This window comes from Pteropus vampyrus, unplaced genomic scaffold (genome assembly GCF_000151845.1).
Source record: "Pteropus vampyrus isolate Shadow unplaced genomic scaffold, Pvam_2.0 Scaffold44, whole genome shotgun sequence".
NCBI lineage: Eukaryota > Metazoa > Chordata > Mammalia > Chiroptera > Pteropodidae > Pteropus > Pteropus vampyrus.
The window spans coordinates 9,153,821-9,174,327 of NW_011888825.1; the positions used below are offsets into that span (position 1 = coordinate 9,153,821).

At 54.7% G+C, this 20,507-nt stretch overlaps 2 protein-coding genes across 2 annotated transcripts in view; one reads left to right on the forward strand and one right to left on the reverse strand.

The window, feature by feature from the left end:
- The window catches only part of FAM83G (family with sequence similarity 83 member G), a 29,316-nt gene extending 14,422 nt beyond the window's left edge, over positions 1 to 14,894 (forward strand). The window contains exons 3-6 of the mRNA XM_011359051.2: positions 2 to 169; positions 8,106 to 8,230; positions 8,987 to 10,229; positions 13,896 to 14,894. Of these exons, the coding sequence (XP_011357353.1) occupies positions 2 to 169; positions 8,106 to 8,230; positions 8,987 to 10,229; positions 13,896 to 14,288 (1,929 nt within the window). The 3' untranslated portion in view covers positions 14,289 to 14,894. The remainder of the gene's footprint in view (position 1; positions 170 to 8,105; positions 8,231 to 8,986; positions 10,230 to 13,895) is intronic.
- Positions 1 to 20,507, reverse strand: part of SLC5A10 (solute carrier family 5 member 10) — a 62,819-nt gene that overhangs the window by 32,299 nt on the left and 10,013 nt on the right. The window contains exons 6-9 of the mRNA XM_011359052.2: positions 16,548 to 16,653; positions 16,123 to 16,203; positions 14,465 to 14,670; positions 10,791 to 10,926 (exon numbers count right to left, since the gene is read on the reverse strand). Of these exons, the coding sequence (XP_011357354.1) occupies positions 10,791 to 10,926; positions 14,465 to 14,670; positions 16,123 to 16,203; positions 16,548 to 16,653 (529 nt within the window). The remainder of the gene's footprint in view (positions 1 to 10,790; positions 10,927 to 14,464; positions 14,671 to 16,122; positions 16,204 to 16,547; positions 16,654 to 20,507) is intronic.

Genomic DNA, 20,507 nt, shown 5'->3' on the forward strand with positions numbered 1-20,507 from the left:
GGTGATAGCTGTGGTCATGGACATGTTCACCGATGTGGACATCTTCAAGGACCTACTAGACGCCGGCTTCAAGAGGAAGGTGGCTGTGTACATCATCGTGGACGAGAGTAATGTCAAATATTTCCTGCACATGTGTGAGCGGGCCCGCATGCACCTGGGACACCTTAAGGTGAGCTGGCTGGTCATGAATGACCAATTCATCACTCAGTTGGTCAACAAACACTTCAAGCACCTGCTTTCTAGGGACGGAGCCCTGTGCCAGGCATACAGAGTTCAATAATCCTAGAACCTTCTGGTCACCTGGTCTCTGCTTAAATCCTCCAAGGACCTAGACAGTAACTACCTCCAAAAGTCAAAGATAAACATTGATTAAGGCCCTACCGGCCAGGCGTTGGAGCACATACAAGGTGCTACATCAAAGCAGTCCATGCTACATGGGTTACCTAGCTTTGCTTGCACACCTCAGATGCCAAGGTGCTCACTACCCTGGCTCCAGCAGCTCACATCTTATCTGGAGAGCTCTGACTCCCAGGAAGTTTTTACTTGGGTTTAAGCCAAAGTCTGCCTATAATGTCTACCCACACGCTTAGGACCTAGCCCTGACAGAGGAAGCTCCCTTGGGCTGAGGTCAGGGAAGGTTTCCTTAACAGCTGCAGAGTTAAAATGGATTAGAAGAATAAGAGCAGAGTAGAAAGAGCCTTCTAGAGGGGACACCACGGAGCAAAGGTGAGGGAGTCATGATGGGCCTGGGTTCTCAGCACTGCTTTGCTGTGTATGTCCTTGAGCACATCACTTCCCCACTCTGGACTCCAGGGTCTCATTGGTCCAACAGAGGGGCATGTGGGCCAGTGTGGCTGGCCTCTTCTGCACAGATGCCCTGGCATCTGGTACCTTGCTTAGGGATAGAGGGAGCCCTCCTTCCACCGTGGTATTGCTTGGCACCTACTGTGTGCAGCACATTTCCCAGAGAGTACAGATCAGTACACATAATGACAGGTAATAATTTTACAGTATTGGACATGTGCCGGGCATGTCCTAGGCACTTTACGTGGTTAACTTATTTACTCCTATGACAATCCAGTTGTTCCCATTTTACAGATAAGGTAATGGAGGCGCATGCCCAGGTGTCACTCATGACTAGAAAGTTAAAGAGAATGGGAGTGGGGGGCCAGCACCAGAGCCCTCTGGCTGAATGTATCCTCTGACAGGTCAGAATTCCTTGGGTTTTAGGTCTGTGATCTGAACAAAATCTTAGGAGAAAAGGAGACACTAGGCTGATTAACAAGGGACTGGGTGGGTTCCCATGCCTGTAATTTGTCGGTATTTGTCAAGTGTGTCCCCCATTTCAACTGAGCCCTTTCAAGTGGGTGTGAGCTTCCTGGGTGGTGAGTCTCTGGCTGTTGGGACATTTTAATGTGGTCTCGTTGGTGGATTGACCCCAAGCTCCACGCTCACCCGCCGCACTGCCTGCCATGTAATTAGCACTGAGGATTGACTCTGCCAGGCCAGACAGCTCATGCTTGATAGGTCCAGAGTGTGGAAAAGCCGTCTTTTGAAAGGTGGCAGGAGACACCTTGTCCCTGTGGGTAGCAGATCAGAGAACCTCAAGGCTTTCTGTCGAGCCCTCTCCCCATGCTCGGGAAGAGACCCTACAGGCCCACCACCCCTGCACCCCTGCCACATGTCCAGTGTTGCTGTGCACACATCACATCACTCAGCCCACCTTGCATTCCCAGTGTGTGGATAATGAGGCAGGAAATGTGGTTGTCCGTGCTGAATGGGGACCTAAACCCAGGGCTGACTACTCCAGAGGCCTTGTCCCCTGTCCAGGCCCCTTCTTTGTAAGGAAATCCCAAATGCAAGTCTTAGAGTGTTTGGAGCTCCCAGAAGTGGGGAGCAGGTGGAGCTGGACTATGAATGTGACCCAGAGGCTGCACGGCTTCCTCCATGTGAAGTTGGCCCGACATCACTCACCCACCCTAGTTAGGGGCCTTGGGACCTGCTGCAGCCCTGTAACTTTGTGGGAGCCTGGAATGCCTTAGCTTGCAGGGGCCTTGAGGCCATCTAGACTAAGCTCCCATAGGACAGATGGGAAAACTGAGGCCTGAGGGAGGCTGTGACTTGCCCAGAGGTATTCTCCCAAGTCAAGCTGAACCTAAAAGCCAATAGCAAGAAATCTGCATGGACAGGGAAGGCACAGACCCTTGGTGCCCAGTGTCCCTCACTGAGGTTGCACCTGCCATCAGGGCTTCCATGAGACATAGGTGCATGGCCCCACCTCTCTGAGCCTCCAGTGCCTCATGGCCATAATGATGCCTCATTTGAGGATGAAATTAGAGGAGACAATGGTTGTAAAAGTGCTCTATGAGCTAAGGGGAGTTACGCAGCTGCTGGCAATAACAAGAAATTATAAACCCCAGGCCCTAGGCAGGGGAGGAGGTGTGTGTGTGAGGCCTCTCCTTGCCACCCCCTGTCTGAAGATATCTTGAAAATGAAGCTGTAGCTGGGGGCACAGGAGGGACAGCTTGTACGGGGGGTTCCTGGCCTAGCCTATTCTGCTAGCTATCTCCCTATACTGGAGAAGGTGGCAGGGTCTACAGTGTGTTGTGCCTAGGAGCTGGGCACCCTCATGGGAAAGAATGTGTGACCCTGGCCTCCTTAGTCTCACCTCTGAGCCTGCCCCCTTTATAGCTTGGGCAGACTTCTATGGGCCCAGCCCTGGCCAGGTGTCACCTTGTCGAAGGCCGGCTCACATGGCCCACCTCCCTGCCTAAGGGCTGGTTAGGCCCAGACCTGTTTCAGGAGCACTTCCTCTGCCAGTAATCCTGGGCTTTCCCTTGGCTGCCTGCCACCCCTGCCAAGCTCTGCTGTGACCTGCCCTCAGATCCTACTGGCCCAGGGTACAGATTACACATGGCGGGGTTATACTTGTGACCATGGCAATGTTGGGTGCCAGCCTGGGGGGCAATACTAGGAACCAGACCTGTTCCCACCTCTACCACCTGCACTGTAAACCCTTGAACAGAGACATTGAATCTTTCTGGGCCTCGGTCTTCTTGTCTGAAAAGTGGGAATGTTGTCATTGTCATTTATTTAGCAGGGCTGCTTTGAAGAGTAAAGGAGACCACATGGGCAGGACACTCAGTAATGAGTTTCTTCCCATCTTGTCTTTGGGAACAGGTGTGGCTCCTCCCATGAGATCCCAGCTTTGGTCTGAGTGCCAAGGGCTTCTCTTTTCCATTTGAGCCATGGTCTGGCTGGGGACCACCCTTATGCCCCCTGCTCCATGCAGCGCCTCCCCTGCCTCCTGAGCTTTGAGCTCACACCAGGATGCTCAACAGGGAGCTGTTCTGGAAATAGCTCTGATCTATTGCTCGACCCAACCCCTTTCCTGGTTCCCAATTGAGGTAGGAGGACATGCATGAGCATTTCCCCAGGTGTGACATTCCCACTATTGCCAAGCATCCTGGCCTGCTGGCTCAGCTGGCCCCTGATGGCCCATCAGGAGAAGAACGTGGGAATGATGGCCCCATATTCCAAATGAGGAATAGGCCTTAAGAAGACCCCACCATCTCACCCCTCACCAGGGCCCAAGGCCAGGCCACATGACCAGGCCACATTCGGGGTAAGAGTGAGTGCCAAGGGATGCCCCAGAGCCAGTGGGAATTAGGCTGGACAGGAGCTATGGGATGCCTGGCTGATTTGAAAAGCTTGTCAGCATTATGCAGCCAAACTGGAAAAACCAGCATCCACTTGGGCAAAGGCCGGGCCCATTTCTGATGAACAAAAACATCCCAGCCAGAGTGGCCATGGGAAGGCACTTAGTGGGGATGAGAGGACTCGGCTTGCAGCTCACGTTCCACGCTGAACAGGCAGCCCTCTTCCGGTCCTCTAGGTTTCCTCCTTTTCCCTCCCAGCTTCTCTAATACTGGCCTGGTTCTGTAATGGATTCAAGGTATAGGGCAGTGCTTCTCAACTAGGGGGATTTGCCTGGCTTGGGGCATTTGGCAGTGTCCGGAGATGTTTTTAATGGTCATGACTGGGATGGTTCTACTGGCATCTGGTGGTTAGGGGCCAGGGATGATGTTAAACTTCTTATGATGCACAGGACATCCCCACGACAGAGAAGCACCTTGCCCAGAATATCAACGGTGCCAGGGCTGAGCAACCCAGCCTATGGGATGAGCCAGGAGTCCCTCCAACAAGGTCTTGGAGCTGGGCTGGCTCAGCCCTACTGCATCCCCTGTCCCCAAAGGTGGTTCATAAAGGTGTGTTCACAAAGCTTTACGACAGCGCAGCGGAGGCCAGGGTGAGCATTGGTCTCTCTCCCCATTAGAGTGAAACAGACCCTTTAGAAGAGAGCAGAGGCTGGCTGGGCACCCAGCACATGGGGACATAGACCCTCTGTACCCTGTGTTCCACCCACCTGGCCTGATCTTGCTGTCACCTGCCAGGTCTGGTCAGGATGCAGCTCTGGGCCTCTCTATTCCTCTCTGGGCTCAGGAGATGCCAGCAGGCCCCTGCGGAGGGTGGGGGCAAAAGAGCTGCCATGGTACAGCTGGAAGTTGTCCTCAGTCCCAGGGGGCTGTGGGAGACTGTGGGTAAGTCATTCCTCCTCTCTGAGCCCACCTGGCCATCATGTATCACTGACAGTCATGGCCTCCATGGGCCTGAGTCCATGTCATTTCAGATATTTTCTGGTCCTCTGTGTTGGTCCCCCACCTATCCCCCGCAGTGGAAGGGATTACATCCTAGTACATGCAATCACAGCCCACTTTGTCGCCTCGCATTTATGGAGCACCCACTGAGTGCCAGGCATCTTCCTGGCCCTCTGCATGCGTCATGGCTTCATTCAGTCCTCACAGCAGCCCTGAAGCATAAGGGCGGGTAGGCCCATTTCACTGATGAGAAAACTTGAGGTGTGGAGAGGCCAAGTCGGCATCCATTTGGTGCCAGGACTGAAGCTATGTTTGTCCAGAGCTCAAGAATGCCCCAGACCCACCCTGCTGTGGCGGGAGGGGAGGCGGGGAGACAGGGGGCTGGGTTTGTCCCCTCCGCCTCCCACCAACCCAGACCTGGGCATCAGCGGACTTGGTATACAGTCAGGTTGTGTCTCTGTATGAGCACAGAAGGACCAGTGAGGGATGTGGAGCAGGCGACTACAGTTTTGCCCCAGCCTTTAGTCCACTCCACTCTGCCCCATACACTATCGAGCAGGTGACATGCTGCCCAGCTGTCCTCCCCTGACATTCTCTCGGGGACCTATCACTGCCCTCTTTTAGGTATGAGAAAACAGATTCCCTGGGGCCCAAAGACTTGCCCATGGCACCCCATTTGGGCCAGCCAGGGTGTCTTCCCCCTGCCTATGTCCTCTGCCAGAGGTGTCATGAGGCTCAGAGACAATGCTGCTTTGTGGGAGCCTCCACTGCTCACCCGAGCCCTGACTCCTGAGACATTACCTCATCTGGGCTAGGCCCCATGGGGTGGGGCCCACCCAGGAAAACAGGCCTGGGAGCTGACATGAGGTGGGTGGGGGGTGGCAGCTGCTACAAGGCCCCATTTGCTGCTGAGCCCCAGGGCTAATGGGTTTTAGATTTGAGGCCAGCCCCTAGTTTGCAGACAGGGAAACTAAGGCCCAGAAGGGGCCAGAGACTTGCTTAGAATCACACAGTGAATCTAGTACAGCCATGGCCTGCCTCTCACACAGGGTTGAGTCATTCTGAAATGTAGGAGCCCTTCATCAGGACAAGGTTTAGGGTGGGTGAGGGCAGACATTGGTGAGAGGGGAATTGAGGCTGAAGGTTGTTCTTCCAGGCCAAGGAGGGGCCTGTGGCCCCAGCACACAGAGCACTAGGCCAGGAATCCACAGAAGCCGCAGAGCTAGGCTATGGTCGGGCACAGGTGACAGGGGAAGGCCTCCAGGATCTTTGCTCTGACTTCTGGTCCCTGATCGTGCTCTGTGTTGGGTACAAAGTCATGAGCACTAATTGTCCTAGGCCGCGGCCAGTTTCCTGCTGAGCTGGCTGTGTGCAGATAGGCAGCCTGGGGACCAGGGAGAGCTGGCTCTGGGAGCAGAGGCTTATCCGCCTTCTAGGCTGGGCCCAGCAACAAGACCATTGTTCACCCCACACTGGGTGGGCATCGATGGGCATGGACACCCACCCCTCAACCTCTGAGGATACTGCCCTGGGCCACTTGGAGCAGAGGGATCTGGAATTCATAACAGAATGGACTCCAGCAGGAGCACCTGAGGGCTGGGGTCGGGAGTGGAGGGCAAGCTCCAGCTCTCTCAGACCCATCCCCTTCTCCCTGTTGCCCCTACCCTGGCTCGAACTCACCTCCCTCACCCGCAGCGGCCCCCTCCCTGTCCTCTTCCTCCAGCTCCTCATTCATTTCATGTGTTCTCCTACTGGATACCAGTCTCTCGAGGTACAGTTCCAACTCTGTGACTCCCTGCTCTGAATCTTCTTATGGCTCCTGCTCCAGGAGGCATAAGAAGATTCAGTCAGTCCCTTAATCAGATGTAGGGTCTGTCATTAGCATCCAGCTGGGCCCGCTCTGCAGGCTCCATCACCCGCCTTCCTCCCCCGAAGTCCTCATGTATCTTAAACAGATTGCTTCTCTTGTCACCAGGCCTTTGTGTCCTATGTCTGGAATGCTAACCCTGACCCACTCATTCCTGTCTTTCACATATCAGCTTCACCCAGTCTGCCACAGCTAGGGTTATTCTTTATCACCTCCAAAATGGGATTCTTATCACAGTCATCTCTGTGTCTGCAGCTGGAAGCCTCAGCGGGGGTCAAATGAGAGAAAGAGTGGGCAGTCAATAAGCTGGAGCCAGTGAGTGGGTAAGGGTGACAGAAGTCACAAAAAGTGTAACAGCTCAGTGCCCAAAGCTGGCATGGTGCCCCTCCAGAGAGAGTGAGACTCCCAGGGCACATGCAAGCAGACTTGTCAGGATGCTGTTAAGGGGGTTTCTGCCCTGGGCAGCTGTTAGATTCAGTGGGCCTTGTGTTAAAAATAAAATTCCCAGTCTGACCATGGGCCTCCTGAGTCGACTCTCTGGAGGCACCCGGGAGCTTATGTTTTTATCACACTGCCCTGGCAATGCTTGCACAGATGAGCCCAACTCTCCTGACCACCATGAGGTTTGGAGTGCCCCCAGCCATCCCATCAACTCCTGGGTCTCAGCAAGGCTCATCCTGCCCTTCCTGTGGTCTGCCATGCCTCACCACTGGCTCTTCACACCTGCCTCTCCCTCAGAGCAAGAGCCTCCTCCTATTGGATAGGGTAGGGAGCCAGCACTAGAGCCTTGAAGCATCCAGCACTTGGATATCCACAGACTTTGCACCACGGAGAGAGGGCTCTTCATAGCCAGAGTCCAGAGACGGGCAGGAGTGGCCTGGCCTTGGACTTGAGGCACTGCTTATGACCCCTGGGAGACCCACCCCCTCCTCTCTCTGGGTCTTAGCTCCCCTTCCTGTCATCCCTCAGGACCTTCTGACTTTCTCCTGAGCGGGACAGTGTAGGCCCAATGAGGAGTGGGACTGGACCATTTACGGAACTACTCCTGGAAAGTAGCAATTTGCTGGTAGCCCTGCCCTTGGTGAGCTGAGCTCAGCCTCGACAATGAGGCAGCCATGTGGAGCAGATCCAGAGAGAAGCCCAGCAGTCATTCAACCTGGGAAGGCCGCAGATCTGCCAGTATGCAAGACCCAGACCCCTCAGGAAAGACCCCTATCTACCCAGCTATGCAGCCCCCAGCCATCATCGGGACCTTTCTAAAATGTGTCCACATCCCTCCTGCTCATGACCCAGCAATAGCCCCCACCACCTGCAACAGCATTTCCCCAAACTGGCCTGGCCATTCAGGTCTTGCCTGTCATCTCCACCCCACCCTCCTCTCTGGCTTCAAATTCCAGCACTTCTCACCTGGGCTCAGACCCTGCAGTCCCCAAACATACCACCACCTTTCTCTAGGCCTTATCGCCTCGTCCTTCCCTATTCAAGTTCCCCTGAAGCCCCGGCAGAAATTGCCCCACCCCTCCACCCCAGTGTGGTCAGTGCTGTGGTCCTGTATTTCTGTCTCCTGTCTCCCAACACAGAATCTCAGGGTGCGAAGCAGTGGGGGAACAGAGTTCTTCACGAGGTCAGCCACCAAGTTCAAGGGTGCCCTTGCCCAGAAGTTCATGTTCGTGGATGGAGACCGGGCCATCTGTGGCTCTTACAGGTGACTCCTCGGCTTTCTGGGGGCTGGGGGAAGAGGCGGCTCCAGTTCTCAGCTGGTTTCTGCCCTTAATCCTACCTTATGACACCCTGGTTATTCCAGTTCATTGGTCCCAAAACTGCTGAGGTATGAGCAGGGCTGGGGCACACCCACACGCCACCCACCTATCCCCAGAAGCAGGCTTTTGTCTTTGAGACTGTTGTTCCCACCTAAAGATGTCACCAGCCTGGAGTTGGGGTGTGGGCCAGGCCAGGCTGCATCTTCCCAGACCCACAGGGTGGTCATTGTGAATGCTGTCCTCAGATCCGGGGCCAGGATGAGAACAACCATGGCTCAGCTCTGAGAGGCCTGCCACACAGCAGGTAGCAGGGTGGGTGCTGCCCACAGCCACTCAGGATGTTGGTAGTGACAAAGACACGAGGTGTCCAAGGCTGCTCTGTGCATTCTGAGTGGCCTTAAGGGGTGTTGTAATCCCCATAGGAATGCAGCACTGTGCTGTGTTACATAGGTGGGAGAGGGCTTGGTATCAGCGACTCACCTGAGATCCCAGACTGAGGTCTGGCCCTGAGGCCTGTGCCCTGTCCTCTGTCCCCACTCACTGCTCAGTCCCATCCAGGGCCCCTTAGCCAGTCTGATGAACAGCAGCCTGCGGGGTATATGGCAGCTCACTTGGACACCCACTGTAAGGGGACCTGGGGCCTGAGGGCGGAGGCAGGCCCCACATGACTCACCAGGCAGCCCCCTTTCCCTGTGTTGCAGCTTCACATGGTCGGCCGCAAGGACTGACCGGAACGTGATCTCCGTGCTGTCCGGCCAGGTGGTGGAGACGTTTGACCGGCAGTTCCAGGAGCTGTACCTCATGTCACATGGCGTCAGTCTCAAGGGCATCCCCATGGAAAAAGAGCCTGAGCCAGAGCCCATCATATTACCCACCGTAGTCCCACTGGCACCTTCGGGCACCATGGCCAAGAAGCTCGTCAACCCCAAGTATGCACTGGTCAAGGCTAAGAGCGCTGAGGAGATTGCCAGGGTCTCCTCTGAGAAGCAGGAGGTCAAGAGGCCCCTGGGGCTACGGGGCCCAACACTGGCTGAGCAGCCAGGAGACCTCCCCGAAACACTGCTGCCCATCCACCCAGGGCTGCTCAACCTAGAGCGGGCCAACATGTTCGAATACCTGCCCACGTGGGTGGAGCCAGACCCGGAGCCGGGCAGTGACATTCTGGGCTACATCAACATCATCGACCCCAACATCTGGAACCCCCAGCCCAGCCAGATAAACCGCATCAAGATCCGAGACACATCCCAGACTGGCACCCAGCTGTGGAGGCAGAACCAGGACTACAGCCCCACCCCAGAGCCCAGCACCCCCCAGGACCAGGTCCCAGCTAGGAATGGCCTCTCCCAGGAGGACCCTGAGTCACAGCCCCCCATGCCCAAGCCCCGGACAGTCCCTGTGGCGCATGTGCTTGCCCAGGATGGCAGTGATATTGGCTGGGCCCTGGAAAGCCGAGAAGAGGAGGTTTCCCAGAATGGGACAGACTGTGGACTACACAGGACACCAGGCCCAAGCCAGGCGCCACCCCGGCGACAGCTGTCTATGACCCAGGATGACCCTGACGGCAGGGGGGCAGTGATCCTCAATGGGTTAGATGGGGAGGAGGAGGAAGACGACGATGACTACATAACTCTCAGTGACCAGGACAGCCTCTCAGGCAGCTCTGGCCTTGGCCCTGGGCCCCGGCGGCCCTCAGTGGCCTCTTCCGTGTCAGATGAGTATTTCGAGGTGAGGGATCGCTCAGTTACTCTCCAGAGGCGCCACTCAGAACAGGTAGCCAACGGGCCAATCCAGCCCCCCCGCCGACAGCTGAGTGCCCCCCACATGACCCGTGGTACCTTTGGTGGACCCCTGTGTGGCTCACCATGGGCTCAGAGTCAAGAGAGAGAAGAGTCGGGCACTTTGAGGAAGACACAGGCCTTGTACTCCACAGACAAGGAGACACAGGTAGGTTGGGGTCCCTGCGCACCAGGGGTCTGGGCATCTTTTCTCCCAGGCCTGAGTGTCCAGAATGGCCATCTGCTGTGGTCCCTCCTCTCTGGCTCAGACTCTTTCCTTGTTACAGATGGAGAAACTGGTATACGGGGTGGGGAATGAGTAGGAGCCACCCAAGACCACACATGTGGTATGTGACTACCAGCATTGGAGACCCTCTGCTCCAGTGTGCCCTAAAGGCAACCTGTGCCAGCTACTGGGAGCCAAATAGAAGTGCACTTAATATACCCTGAGGTTTCAGACACATGGTGTTATAGGAAGTTGACAACTAGTTTTTGGATTAGGAAATGGCAGTGCACAGAGATGTTCATAACACTCCCAAGGTCACACAGGAGTAAGTGGTCCTTGTCTGGGCCTTAATGCCAAGCCACCTCTACGTCTGTCACTTTGATGATAGTCCTGGGGACCACTCTCTTTCCCGTTCCTCCAAGCCAGATATAGCTCACATTCATCCTTTGCATCTCCTCCTGGTGACCTTTGCAGCCCCGGCCCAGCCACTGACACCTGTCCTACCTGGGAACAAAGCACGGCTGATCATGCCCGGCATGATGATCAGGCCCATGGGCAGCATCTTGAGGTAGCTGGCCAGCACAGAGCCCCCTTTGGCATGGTTCAGGTTCCTGGCAGACAATGACCGCTGCACAATGACCTGGGGGCACAAGAAGGGAGTGAGTGCCAGGCCCCCACCCCCAACCCGGGGGGCCTGTGAAAGGATTTCGCCCTAGTGAGCCTCAGGGAGTGGCATGAGACACGATGCTCTCCCACTAGTGCCATATGTACCCAAGACGACTGCAGCCTGAGCCTGATACCTGATGGTTCCCTCCAAAAGGAGAGCTCACCCTGATAGGCCAAGCAGCTGGAGCCAAGGTACTCTCATTCCAGGGACTCAATCTCCCCATCTGTTGAATAGGGAAAGTTTAGATCCTGCCTAGCCCACCACCTGGCAATTAGCAGAGCTGGAGGAGACTCTGGGTGGGACGGTATCAGGGGACCCTCCCCCGATCCCCTACACCCACAAGAGTGGCTGGCATGCTCATATCTGTGCCAGGAGGAAATATTGGCAATGTGTTTTGCACATTGGAGGTCAGGAGCTTTCAGACCTGGGGTTTGGGGAAGCTTACAGTTCAGTAGTGGAGGGATGCTAGAATTGCCTGAGGGCAGCTCCTCAGGTAGCCTTAGGCAGATCCTAGCTGGGCCTCATTTCCCAGGTCTGTAGAATGGGAGAAGGAGAGGGGCAATAGCAACTGATGCATCTGAGATCCCTCCCAACTCTCAGGTTATGATTCTACTTTAAAAAAAAAAAATAACAACTGTTTTTAAAACAGCTTTACTGAGATATAATAATCCACCTATGTATGGTTCAGCCACATAAAGTGTACGTGTTAGTGGGTTTTTGTATGTTCACAGCATCGTGCAATCTATAACTTTTAAATGTGTTTTCCCTTTTGCTGTTCTGTAGTTTAAATCACCACCAGCAATTCAGAAGTAGGAATTATCTATGATTTTAACTATGTTCCAAACATGCTAATTTAACCGATAGCTCCCAGCGTTTTCCTCTAAGGTGCGGCTCTCGGACACATGAATTACACAGGGTGCTGGGGGTGGTAGTGCCGGGTATGTGGGACAGGCTGATTTCAGTCCTGTTTTCTACCAGCTTCTAGTGACTTGGGACAAGTCCTTGCCTCACTTTGGGCTTCAGTTTCCCTGTTTGGACGATGAAGGAGTTAGACATGGTTCTCTGTAGACCCTTCCCCTCTGATATTTTATGATTACAAGAACCCAGGGTTACTCTTCATGGGAGAAGAGAAGCATTTCCCTAAAACCCTGCACATCATATTCTATTATTTCATTCTCTGCTCTTGGCGGCTGGCCCTGAGAAGCAGACAGGACTGGTACTGCTGCCCTGTTCTATAGGTAGAGAAACTGAGGCTCAGGAGACCCCATCAGGTCTCCTGTTTTACGGGTTTTGTTTGTTTCTGATTACAAGAGTGTTACCTATGCATTGTGAATGAGCTAGGAGATAGTGGAAGGAAGTCTAAAGAAGAAAATGAGAAGCATTCATGGTCCCAGCACACAGAGCCTCCACCTGGCGCTGACCAGACTGAGCGTCTTGGATGGGGGCCCTGGCCCAGGGCTGAGTAGACTTAGCCCTCCAGAGCCTTCGGTTGCTAGTGAGGGTCACAGCAGAGCAGGACCAGAAGGACCAGGCAGACAGGACCCAGTGCACCAGTTCCTGCCTTGTGGGTGTTCTGGACCAAGGCCCAGCTACCCCTCCAGCAGATCCAGACTAAGCAAGAGGAGGATGGGGAGGTAAGCTGAGGCTGTGGGCCACCAATGTCAGTGGTACTCTGGACCAACCACCTTGGGGTCAACAGTATCTCACCTCTGCCTTCCTATGTGACCCTCATGTCTAGGCAGTGAGACCCATTCAGCCCTGAACCCATTCCAGTCCATGGGAGGTCCCCTGAACTTAAGGCCAGGCCCAATGTGCTGACTCACTAGGCCTTCATGGGAAAATCTCCTGAATGATACCCCGCCCAGAGATGCCAGTGCCACGCCAGGCCTGTGTTGAGTGGAGAGGAAAGGGGCACGGGCTGGCCCAGCAGGACAGTTAAGACACCCCTAGCACACCTTCTACAGCCAGCCTTTCAACCAGCAACTCGCCCACCCAGGCTTGCTGATGTGGGAATCTTGGGGCACCATGTTACAAAAGGGAAAACTGAGGCCCAGCATCCTGGGTTTTCTAAAGCCTCCGAACCTAGATTGCTTCCCACTATCACAGCCCAGGGAGGGTCTTTCGGTGAATGCACACTGAGCACCTACTTCTTGGGAGAAGGAGAGCCCTCTGAGCACTCCTCTCACTGTATAGGCAGCCGTGGCCCCATGAGAAGTCGCTTACTCCGCATGGAGATCCCGGTCCTGCCCTCTGGGCTTCAGCGTTGCAGCCTATGAATGGAACTGGTTGAGCCTACCCAACCCACAGGGAGGCTGTCCCCATTTACTCCACAGTGACTGGGCTGGGCTGGCCCTCGGGCCTGGCTGCCTCTCTCCCATGGAGGGGATGTCAGGGGTGCTGGTCTAGAGGCAAGGATGGTCATCAGGCCTTTGCCCACTGAGGCTGTTACTTCACGAGGCCTCTTCCAACCTAAGTGGTACCTAAAACTGCCAAAGACCTTCCAAGGCAAGCAGAGTAGGGGGCATCATCTGTTTCTGCCTAGAGAAGGGAAGTGACTGTCTGAGGTCACCTGGTGCCTTTATGACTCAGAGAGGTCTAGAGTCAGATTCCAGAAGAAGACCTACCCCACTGCACTCAACCAGAACTATGAACCCAGATCAAGGCACTGCTTCTGTCAACCTGATTCAGCCCCATTTACAGATGTAAGAGGCTAAAGCAGGGGCATTGAGGAACAGTGGGAACTTGCCTTATCACAACCCATATAACAGGGATAAACTGAGGCACAAAGTAGTGAAACAAACTTGTCTAGGACTACCAGTTAGTGAGTCGCAGGGCCAAAAAGCAAACCCAAGTGTATTGGCTGCACCTGCTTAGTGAGAATCCCGTGGAGAGGGATGAAGATACTCCTTGGGATCTCATTCTGTCTGCTCTCTCTCTCACAGGGCCAGCAGTTCCACCGTTATGGAGTCCCTGCCTCAGGTACCAGGGATAAAGATGGCTTCCCACGGCCGTTGAGGACCCCAGGACCCCCACGGTACCGCCCTGTTACAGAGGGCACCCAGAGCTCTACCAGGAAAGCAGTCCCCCATCTCTGGCAGGCCAAGGGTGGCCTCATGCCCCGCACACTGCCGGATCCTGGGAGCCCAAAGCTGGCCCGAAATGCCAGGCCCATGACCGATGGCAGGGCCACTGAGGCACACCCAAGTCCCTTGGGAATCCCATACTCCAAACTTTCCCAGTCTAAGCACCTGAAGGTCAGGACGGGCGGTGGCCAGTGGGCCTCATCTGATTCTAAACGAAGGATTCAGGCCCCCCGAGACAGCAAAGACCCCTAGTACCCTGTCCCCAGGCCTGGAGCCAGGCCATCTGCGGCCTCTGCCCTAGCTCAGACTCACCATGCAGGTGTATGTTTGTGGGGCCGCACGAGGGATTAGCATATGGGCTGCCCAGACCCTCAAGAGCCCACCCTGGAAGACAGGAAGGTGGTGCAAGCAACGATGATGACACTTACCTGGTCAGTGCACCAGTACCAGGTGGCCATGATGGTCAGACCAAAGGTCATTCCAGTCCATGGGAGGTCCCCTGTGTAGGGGTCTCGGAACATGTGCATAGCGTCTGCACGTGGCAAATGGCAGGTTGCGTTGGTGATGGTCTTGGATGGGACGGCCCGGGCATAGGCTGCCGCCAGCTGCTCGTACCCACCGATCTGGTTGAAAGCTGGTAGGGTTGGGGCGGGACAGGGATGGGTTGGCGGCCGGTAGCCCCCATTGTCCTCATCTCACAAGGAACTTCCTAATACATCAAACTTGACTTTTTCCCACTTCACCTTTCCCAGTGTCTGGAAAGGTGTGGAGGGTAGAGGGTATTCGAAAAAGGTGAATTCAAATGACTATTTTATTTGTATTTAAAATAATACTATTAAATGATTATTTTGCACATGGGCAGCCCAGTGTCCTCTTGGCTTCTGGATGCTGGTTGATCTTGGGCAAGGGGTTCTCTGCCAGGCTTCAAATTGATAATTCAAGGAAGCAAAAGTCTTTTTTCTTGATGTTTGAGGACCTTCTGAGGAGTCTGAAATGTTAAGGTCCTGATGCAGGGGCTTCTGAAGGACATACTTTGGGCAGAGCTGAGAATGGCTGGCAGTGATGTACACTTAAAAAAGAAATAGAGGTCCCAGGAAGGGCAGGAACATGACCAAGGCCACCCAGCCAGCCAGGGGTCGTTCCTCTTAAGCCTATCACTTTTCCCGTCTACCTCGAGGCTGGCCCTGCATGGCCAAGCCCTGGCCCATCTGTGGTTTCTGCGATCACTCCCCTCCATTGAGATTGGGCCTAGCTGCCTGGGTCCCTCTGCTGCAGTGAGTTACAGGGACATGGACCCCTGATCTGATGAAGCAGATACCCAGAAGCCTGGACATAGGCAAACCCCAGTCTCAGCTCGCCCACCTGCCTTTCCAGGAAGCCTGCTGCCCGGAGTCTGGGCCCCCATCATCACTGCTGGCCAGGTTAGTATGAGTGCTCAGAGCAAAGGTACAAACACTACATGAGTTGGAAATTGCCAAGCCACAGGATCCTAGACTCTGAGTCTGGAAGAGACTTAAAATGCTTCTGTTCACCCTCTCTGGGATCCTCCTGGCTCTGCCTGCATACTTCCAAGGACAGAGAGTCCACTACCTATCTGGACAGCCCTCTGAGCTTCCCCCCTGTTCCCAGACCAGTATCACAGAATCTGTCTAAACTCCCTGCTCTCCTCCCCTCCTTTGTGCAGCAGGCTGTAGCAGCACTTCTTGAGATCTTGTATATCATTCTAAACGATTGGAGTGGATGCCCCAGCAGTTTTGCGGTCTCCTAATTTTGTGTCTGCACATCCTTCCTGGGCCCCACCTCACCCTCAAGCCCTGAGCAGGGTGGGTGCGGCCAGCCCTGTGTTCCTTAGTCAGCTCTGAACCAGACCCTAACTGGCCAGGAGCTGGTGACAGAAATGCAGCTGAGCAGCACGGACGGAAGAGGAGCAGGCAGCCTCCATCACCCAGCGAAGGCCAGCTAATTGCTTCATGACTGTGCGAGCCATCCTCTCCCCCGAGTGCTGACACCTGGGTTCCAAAAGGGCAGCACCCAGACCTCAGAGGGCTTGCTGGGGTCAGCCCCACCACAGCCCACAAACCCTCACCTTTAATAGTCAAGATGACAGCCCCCACTACCATGATGATCGTTTGCAGGGCGTCCGTGTAGATCACAGCAGCCAGGCCTCCTGTGGGAGGAAACAAGGGAGCCCTGGCTTTGAGGGAAGAGGGACAGGGAAGCAACTCCAGAGCTCCAGGGAGGACAGCTGTTCACATCTGTGTTCCCTGCCCTTCCACAGGTGGGTGAGCTGTGGGACAAAGCAACTATAAATCTCTAAAGCCTAACTATAAATCTCTTGTCTGACTAAACCGGCCATGTCCCAGGCTGTGGGAGGAGGTGGCCCTCTGCCTCCTGCTCATGCCCCTAGCCTCTCGTATTCCAACACATGTTACCCAGCTGCACCAATGCCGGGCCCAGTGGTCGGGCTCCCTCTCTCCGGGACCCCTGCCCGACCCTGCCCAGGCGCCATACCTGCAATGGTGTACAGGGCTGTGATGATGAGCACGAGGATGGTGGAAAGGTAGAAGTTCCAGCCCAGGCAGATATGCACAAAGAGAGCCCCTGCGTACAGGTCAATCTGCAATGGGAAAGGAGTCTTGTGCCAAGGCCTGAGGTGACCTCAGGACCCAGAGCACAAGTAAGCCCCGACTCCGCCACTCACTCACCCAGTGGCCTCAATGCCCTTGGATGAAAAAGGGATACCCTCCCCACACGCCAGGGGTTGGATGAGGGTGGGAGGAGGTCCTGGCTGTGGATAAGCTGTGTGCAGGGCATGTGGCTATTGTTAATAAAGTCCTAAGTGGTCGATGCCCACCAGGGAGCAGTTTTGTTATTGAATCTGGCAGCTGCCTGGAATATGATGGGAAGAACTCTGTCCCTTCAGTACCCAGGAGGTCCTTGATGAGGAGGGCTTCCTGGAGAAGGGCCACAAAAACTAGTGAGCCTCAGAAAACAGGTGCATATGTCTCGGTCTCTAGGTCTTGGTCTGTCTGGTTATACCTCCTGTTCTCTGCTCCCTGTTAGGCAGGGTCCCCAGAGAAAAGATCAGATATGTGCCAGGGGCAGGCTGGGGGAACAGAGGCAAGTCTTACTTACTGCCCCCTCCCCCAGTAGGGTTGGAACTGAAGCCAAGACCTTGCGTTAGGCCGAAGCTGGTCCCCAGGGGCTGGACTAGACACAGCCCCCGATGTCCCAGGATGCATGCATGTGGGTCAGAAATCATAGCCCCAGGGTGAGCACTGGACCAGGCCTTCTAGACTGTACTCCTCCCCAACCGCGAAGTGGGCACCCAGAGAGCAGGATGCAGGACCCTGTCCTATGGGACCTGGGGGCTGAGCACAGGGCTCCGCCCACCTCCCCAAGTTTCCAAACCTGCTATTCTGTCAATGGACTTTATTTCAACCTGAAATCAATTCTCTGGGGCCAAGAAGTTCCTGAGAAGGCTGTGAGAGGCTATGGGGCCAATCTGCACAAGGCCAGGGTCCCTAGCCCTTTCAAGCCACCCCAGCACCTGGCTCAACTTGGAGCCACCCAGCACTGCTCAGAGTGAGGCTTATGGACCCCCTGCTTCTCAGACCTCAGGGACACAGAGCCCAGGTGGAAACTGGGTCTCACCCAAAGCCTACATTCTTGCACCTCTCCCTCCAGGTTCCTCCTCCATCTTCACTTGGAGAGGAGACCAGCCAGTATAGAGAACAGTGGCCTCTCACTCTGGCCGTGGCTTCGGCATTGTGTGCGTGTGTGTGTGCGTGTGTGTGTGTGTGTGTGTGTGTGTGTGTGTGTGTGTGTGTGTGTGTGTTGGAGGATGTCTGCCTCCAGCCCCCATGAGATCAGAGGAGAAACTGAGGCACAGGAAGGGGAAAGGACTTCTCCAAGATCAGAACCAAGCACATACCAGAGATTGGAGTTGCCAGGTAAGAGAGGGCCAAGGGTAGAGGGGCTCTAGAAAGAGGCCCCTTCCTTCTACCTGGTTATCTCTAGACACTGCTGAAGACCCCTCCATGGATCCCAGGCCACATACCCCTTTTAGCACAGTTGACTCTGGTCACACCAGATTAGCCTCCATCCCACACCAGCACTTTGCTGCCTCCAGGCCTTGACTCACGCAGTCTGCATCTCATCTTTCAAAGCTCAAGTCTCCCCAGATGCCCTGCTCCCTCACCCTTCTAGCCCTCAGAGACAGTTCTTCCTTCCTTCTTCCATGGTGGTAGTCCCCAAAGAACAATGAGGAGTCTGACAGGCAACAAGAACAGCACAGGTGAAGGTGTGGAGGTGGGACATTAACTGCTGTCTTCCCTCCAGGATCCTACATGGCATCTAGTGAGGGCCTGCTGCTGCTGTTAGAAGTATACCGGTGAGTGTGCAGTTGCCTGCAGGCTCCAGGGATTCCCCAGATGAGGAATTTTAGGTGACATCTGGCCCGTCACGCAGTCCAACCTGACCTCTCCTGGAGGCCGAGTTCTATCTCCTGGGGGCCCAGGCAAGCTGCAGCCTGGTAGAAGCTAAGAGCCCTAAACCCAGAGCCATAGGGACTTGGGTCTGTGTCCCTGGTGGATTCTGTCCCAGCCAGGTGGCTTCCAGCAGGTCATTTTACCTCCTAAGCCTCAGTGGCCCTTATCTGTAAAATAGGGGAGTAGATGTGGAGACAACATTGGAACTTGTGCCAGTGGTGAGAGCACTTAGCCTCCTCCATCTCTGCTGGCCTCTGCAGACATCTTGCCAGCAGGAGAGGCTGGAGGAGGGGAAGGGAAGTGGCACCTGAGGGAGCCAACCCTCCTGTGTCTCCTTCCCTGGTGGCCCAAGAGCATCTAACTCCCTATGGGCACAGATGGAGAGGCCAAGACCGAAGAACTTGTCCACAGTGGCAAAACCTTGGCAAGAAAATCAAAAAGATGGCAGCAGGGAACCAAGTCTCAAAGGAAAGCCAACTCTCAAGGGCACAAGGCAAGCCAAGGCCTTACTGGGCTAGAACCACTGATTCACCCTCACTCAGAAACCTGCTGTGGCTCCCCACTGCTTACAGGCTGATGTTCAGGGCCATCCACTTGCTCATGTGATTGACCCCAAAGTCATTCCTCACCAACTGTCCTTACTATCTCCCGTGCCTTCTTCCCCAAATGTAAGGCCATGCCTATGCAACGCCTTTTACTTTCAGGGGCTTCTTCCTCTCATCTCATACCCAGAAACTGTGCCACCCTCTAAGACTGCCTTCTTCCAGGAAGTCTCCACTGAGGTACTTGGAAAACCTGCATGTGTGCCACATGCTGCCCTGAGCTCAGTGTCTCATCCAACGCTCCGCATCCTTTGAGGTGGTCGTCATGATCTAGTACCCTTCACAGAGGAGGCACTACTGTGAAGTGAAAAAACTTGCCTAAAGCCCCATAGTCATGAGGGAGGGCCCAAGGATGCAGCCTTCCCTCTGGGCTGACCCTGGGGACCATGAGCTTCTAGGTCCCCAGAGAAAGCAGACCCCATTCTAGAACCATCTCATGGAGCTTGCAGAAACCATGAGCCCAGGACACAAGATGGAGCCAGGCTGAGAGAGAGAGAGGGGAGCTGTCCCATTGAGTTAATTTACAGGCTGGGCTGTCTCTTGGGCCCCAAGTTCTCCATGAGCACATGCCACCCCTTGCTTGGGCCCTCACCCTGCCCCTACACTGGCCACCTCGCTATACAGCACCCCCTTTTTTCCTTTCCTTCATGAGGTAACAGAGAAGCTGGGATGGTCCCTGTACTGACATTTACCACAAGTTTACCATGTGACTCCCCTCTAAATCATGCCAGTGGCACCTACTCCCAAACTTTGTCCATCTCTGTAGAGGCCATCACCGTTTCTTTGGGGTTCTGGAATCTTCTTTGCCACACTCCTTGCACCCAGCCACTGCTGTTGATTGTCTCTCCAAAATACTCCTCCCACCTCCACTGTCCCCACCCTGGGCCCCATTTTTTTTGGAAGCCCCTCACTGGTCCCTCTAGCACTTGGCTTATTCAGAGGAAAAGCAGAGGTCTCTGCAGAATAAAATCCATCCACATCACCTGCACCATCTGGCTGTTCCTCCCCTGCTGCCATTGCTCATCCTCTCCCAGAGCTCCTGGTTCCACATGCTCCAGCCCCACCAGCTTCCTTAAGCCACAGCAAGCCCAGCATTTTCTTCCCAGACCACTCTCTCTAAAGCAAGCCTGGTCCCTACTCCTCCTGCTCCCTCATTTTAAATTTCAGCCCTGCATTTTTTTTAATCACACTTTTACTATTTATTATAATAATATTGGTCTGTTTATTTATTTCATCTATCTGAAACATAAGCTCCCTGAGAGCAAAAAATACATTCATCATCCGGGCACACCCAGGGCCTGGCACACCACAGGCACTCAGTAAATAGTCACCAAACATACATCAGGGGTTGGCACACTGGAGTCCACAGACCCAAATCC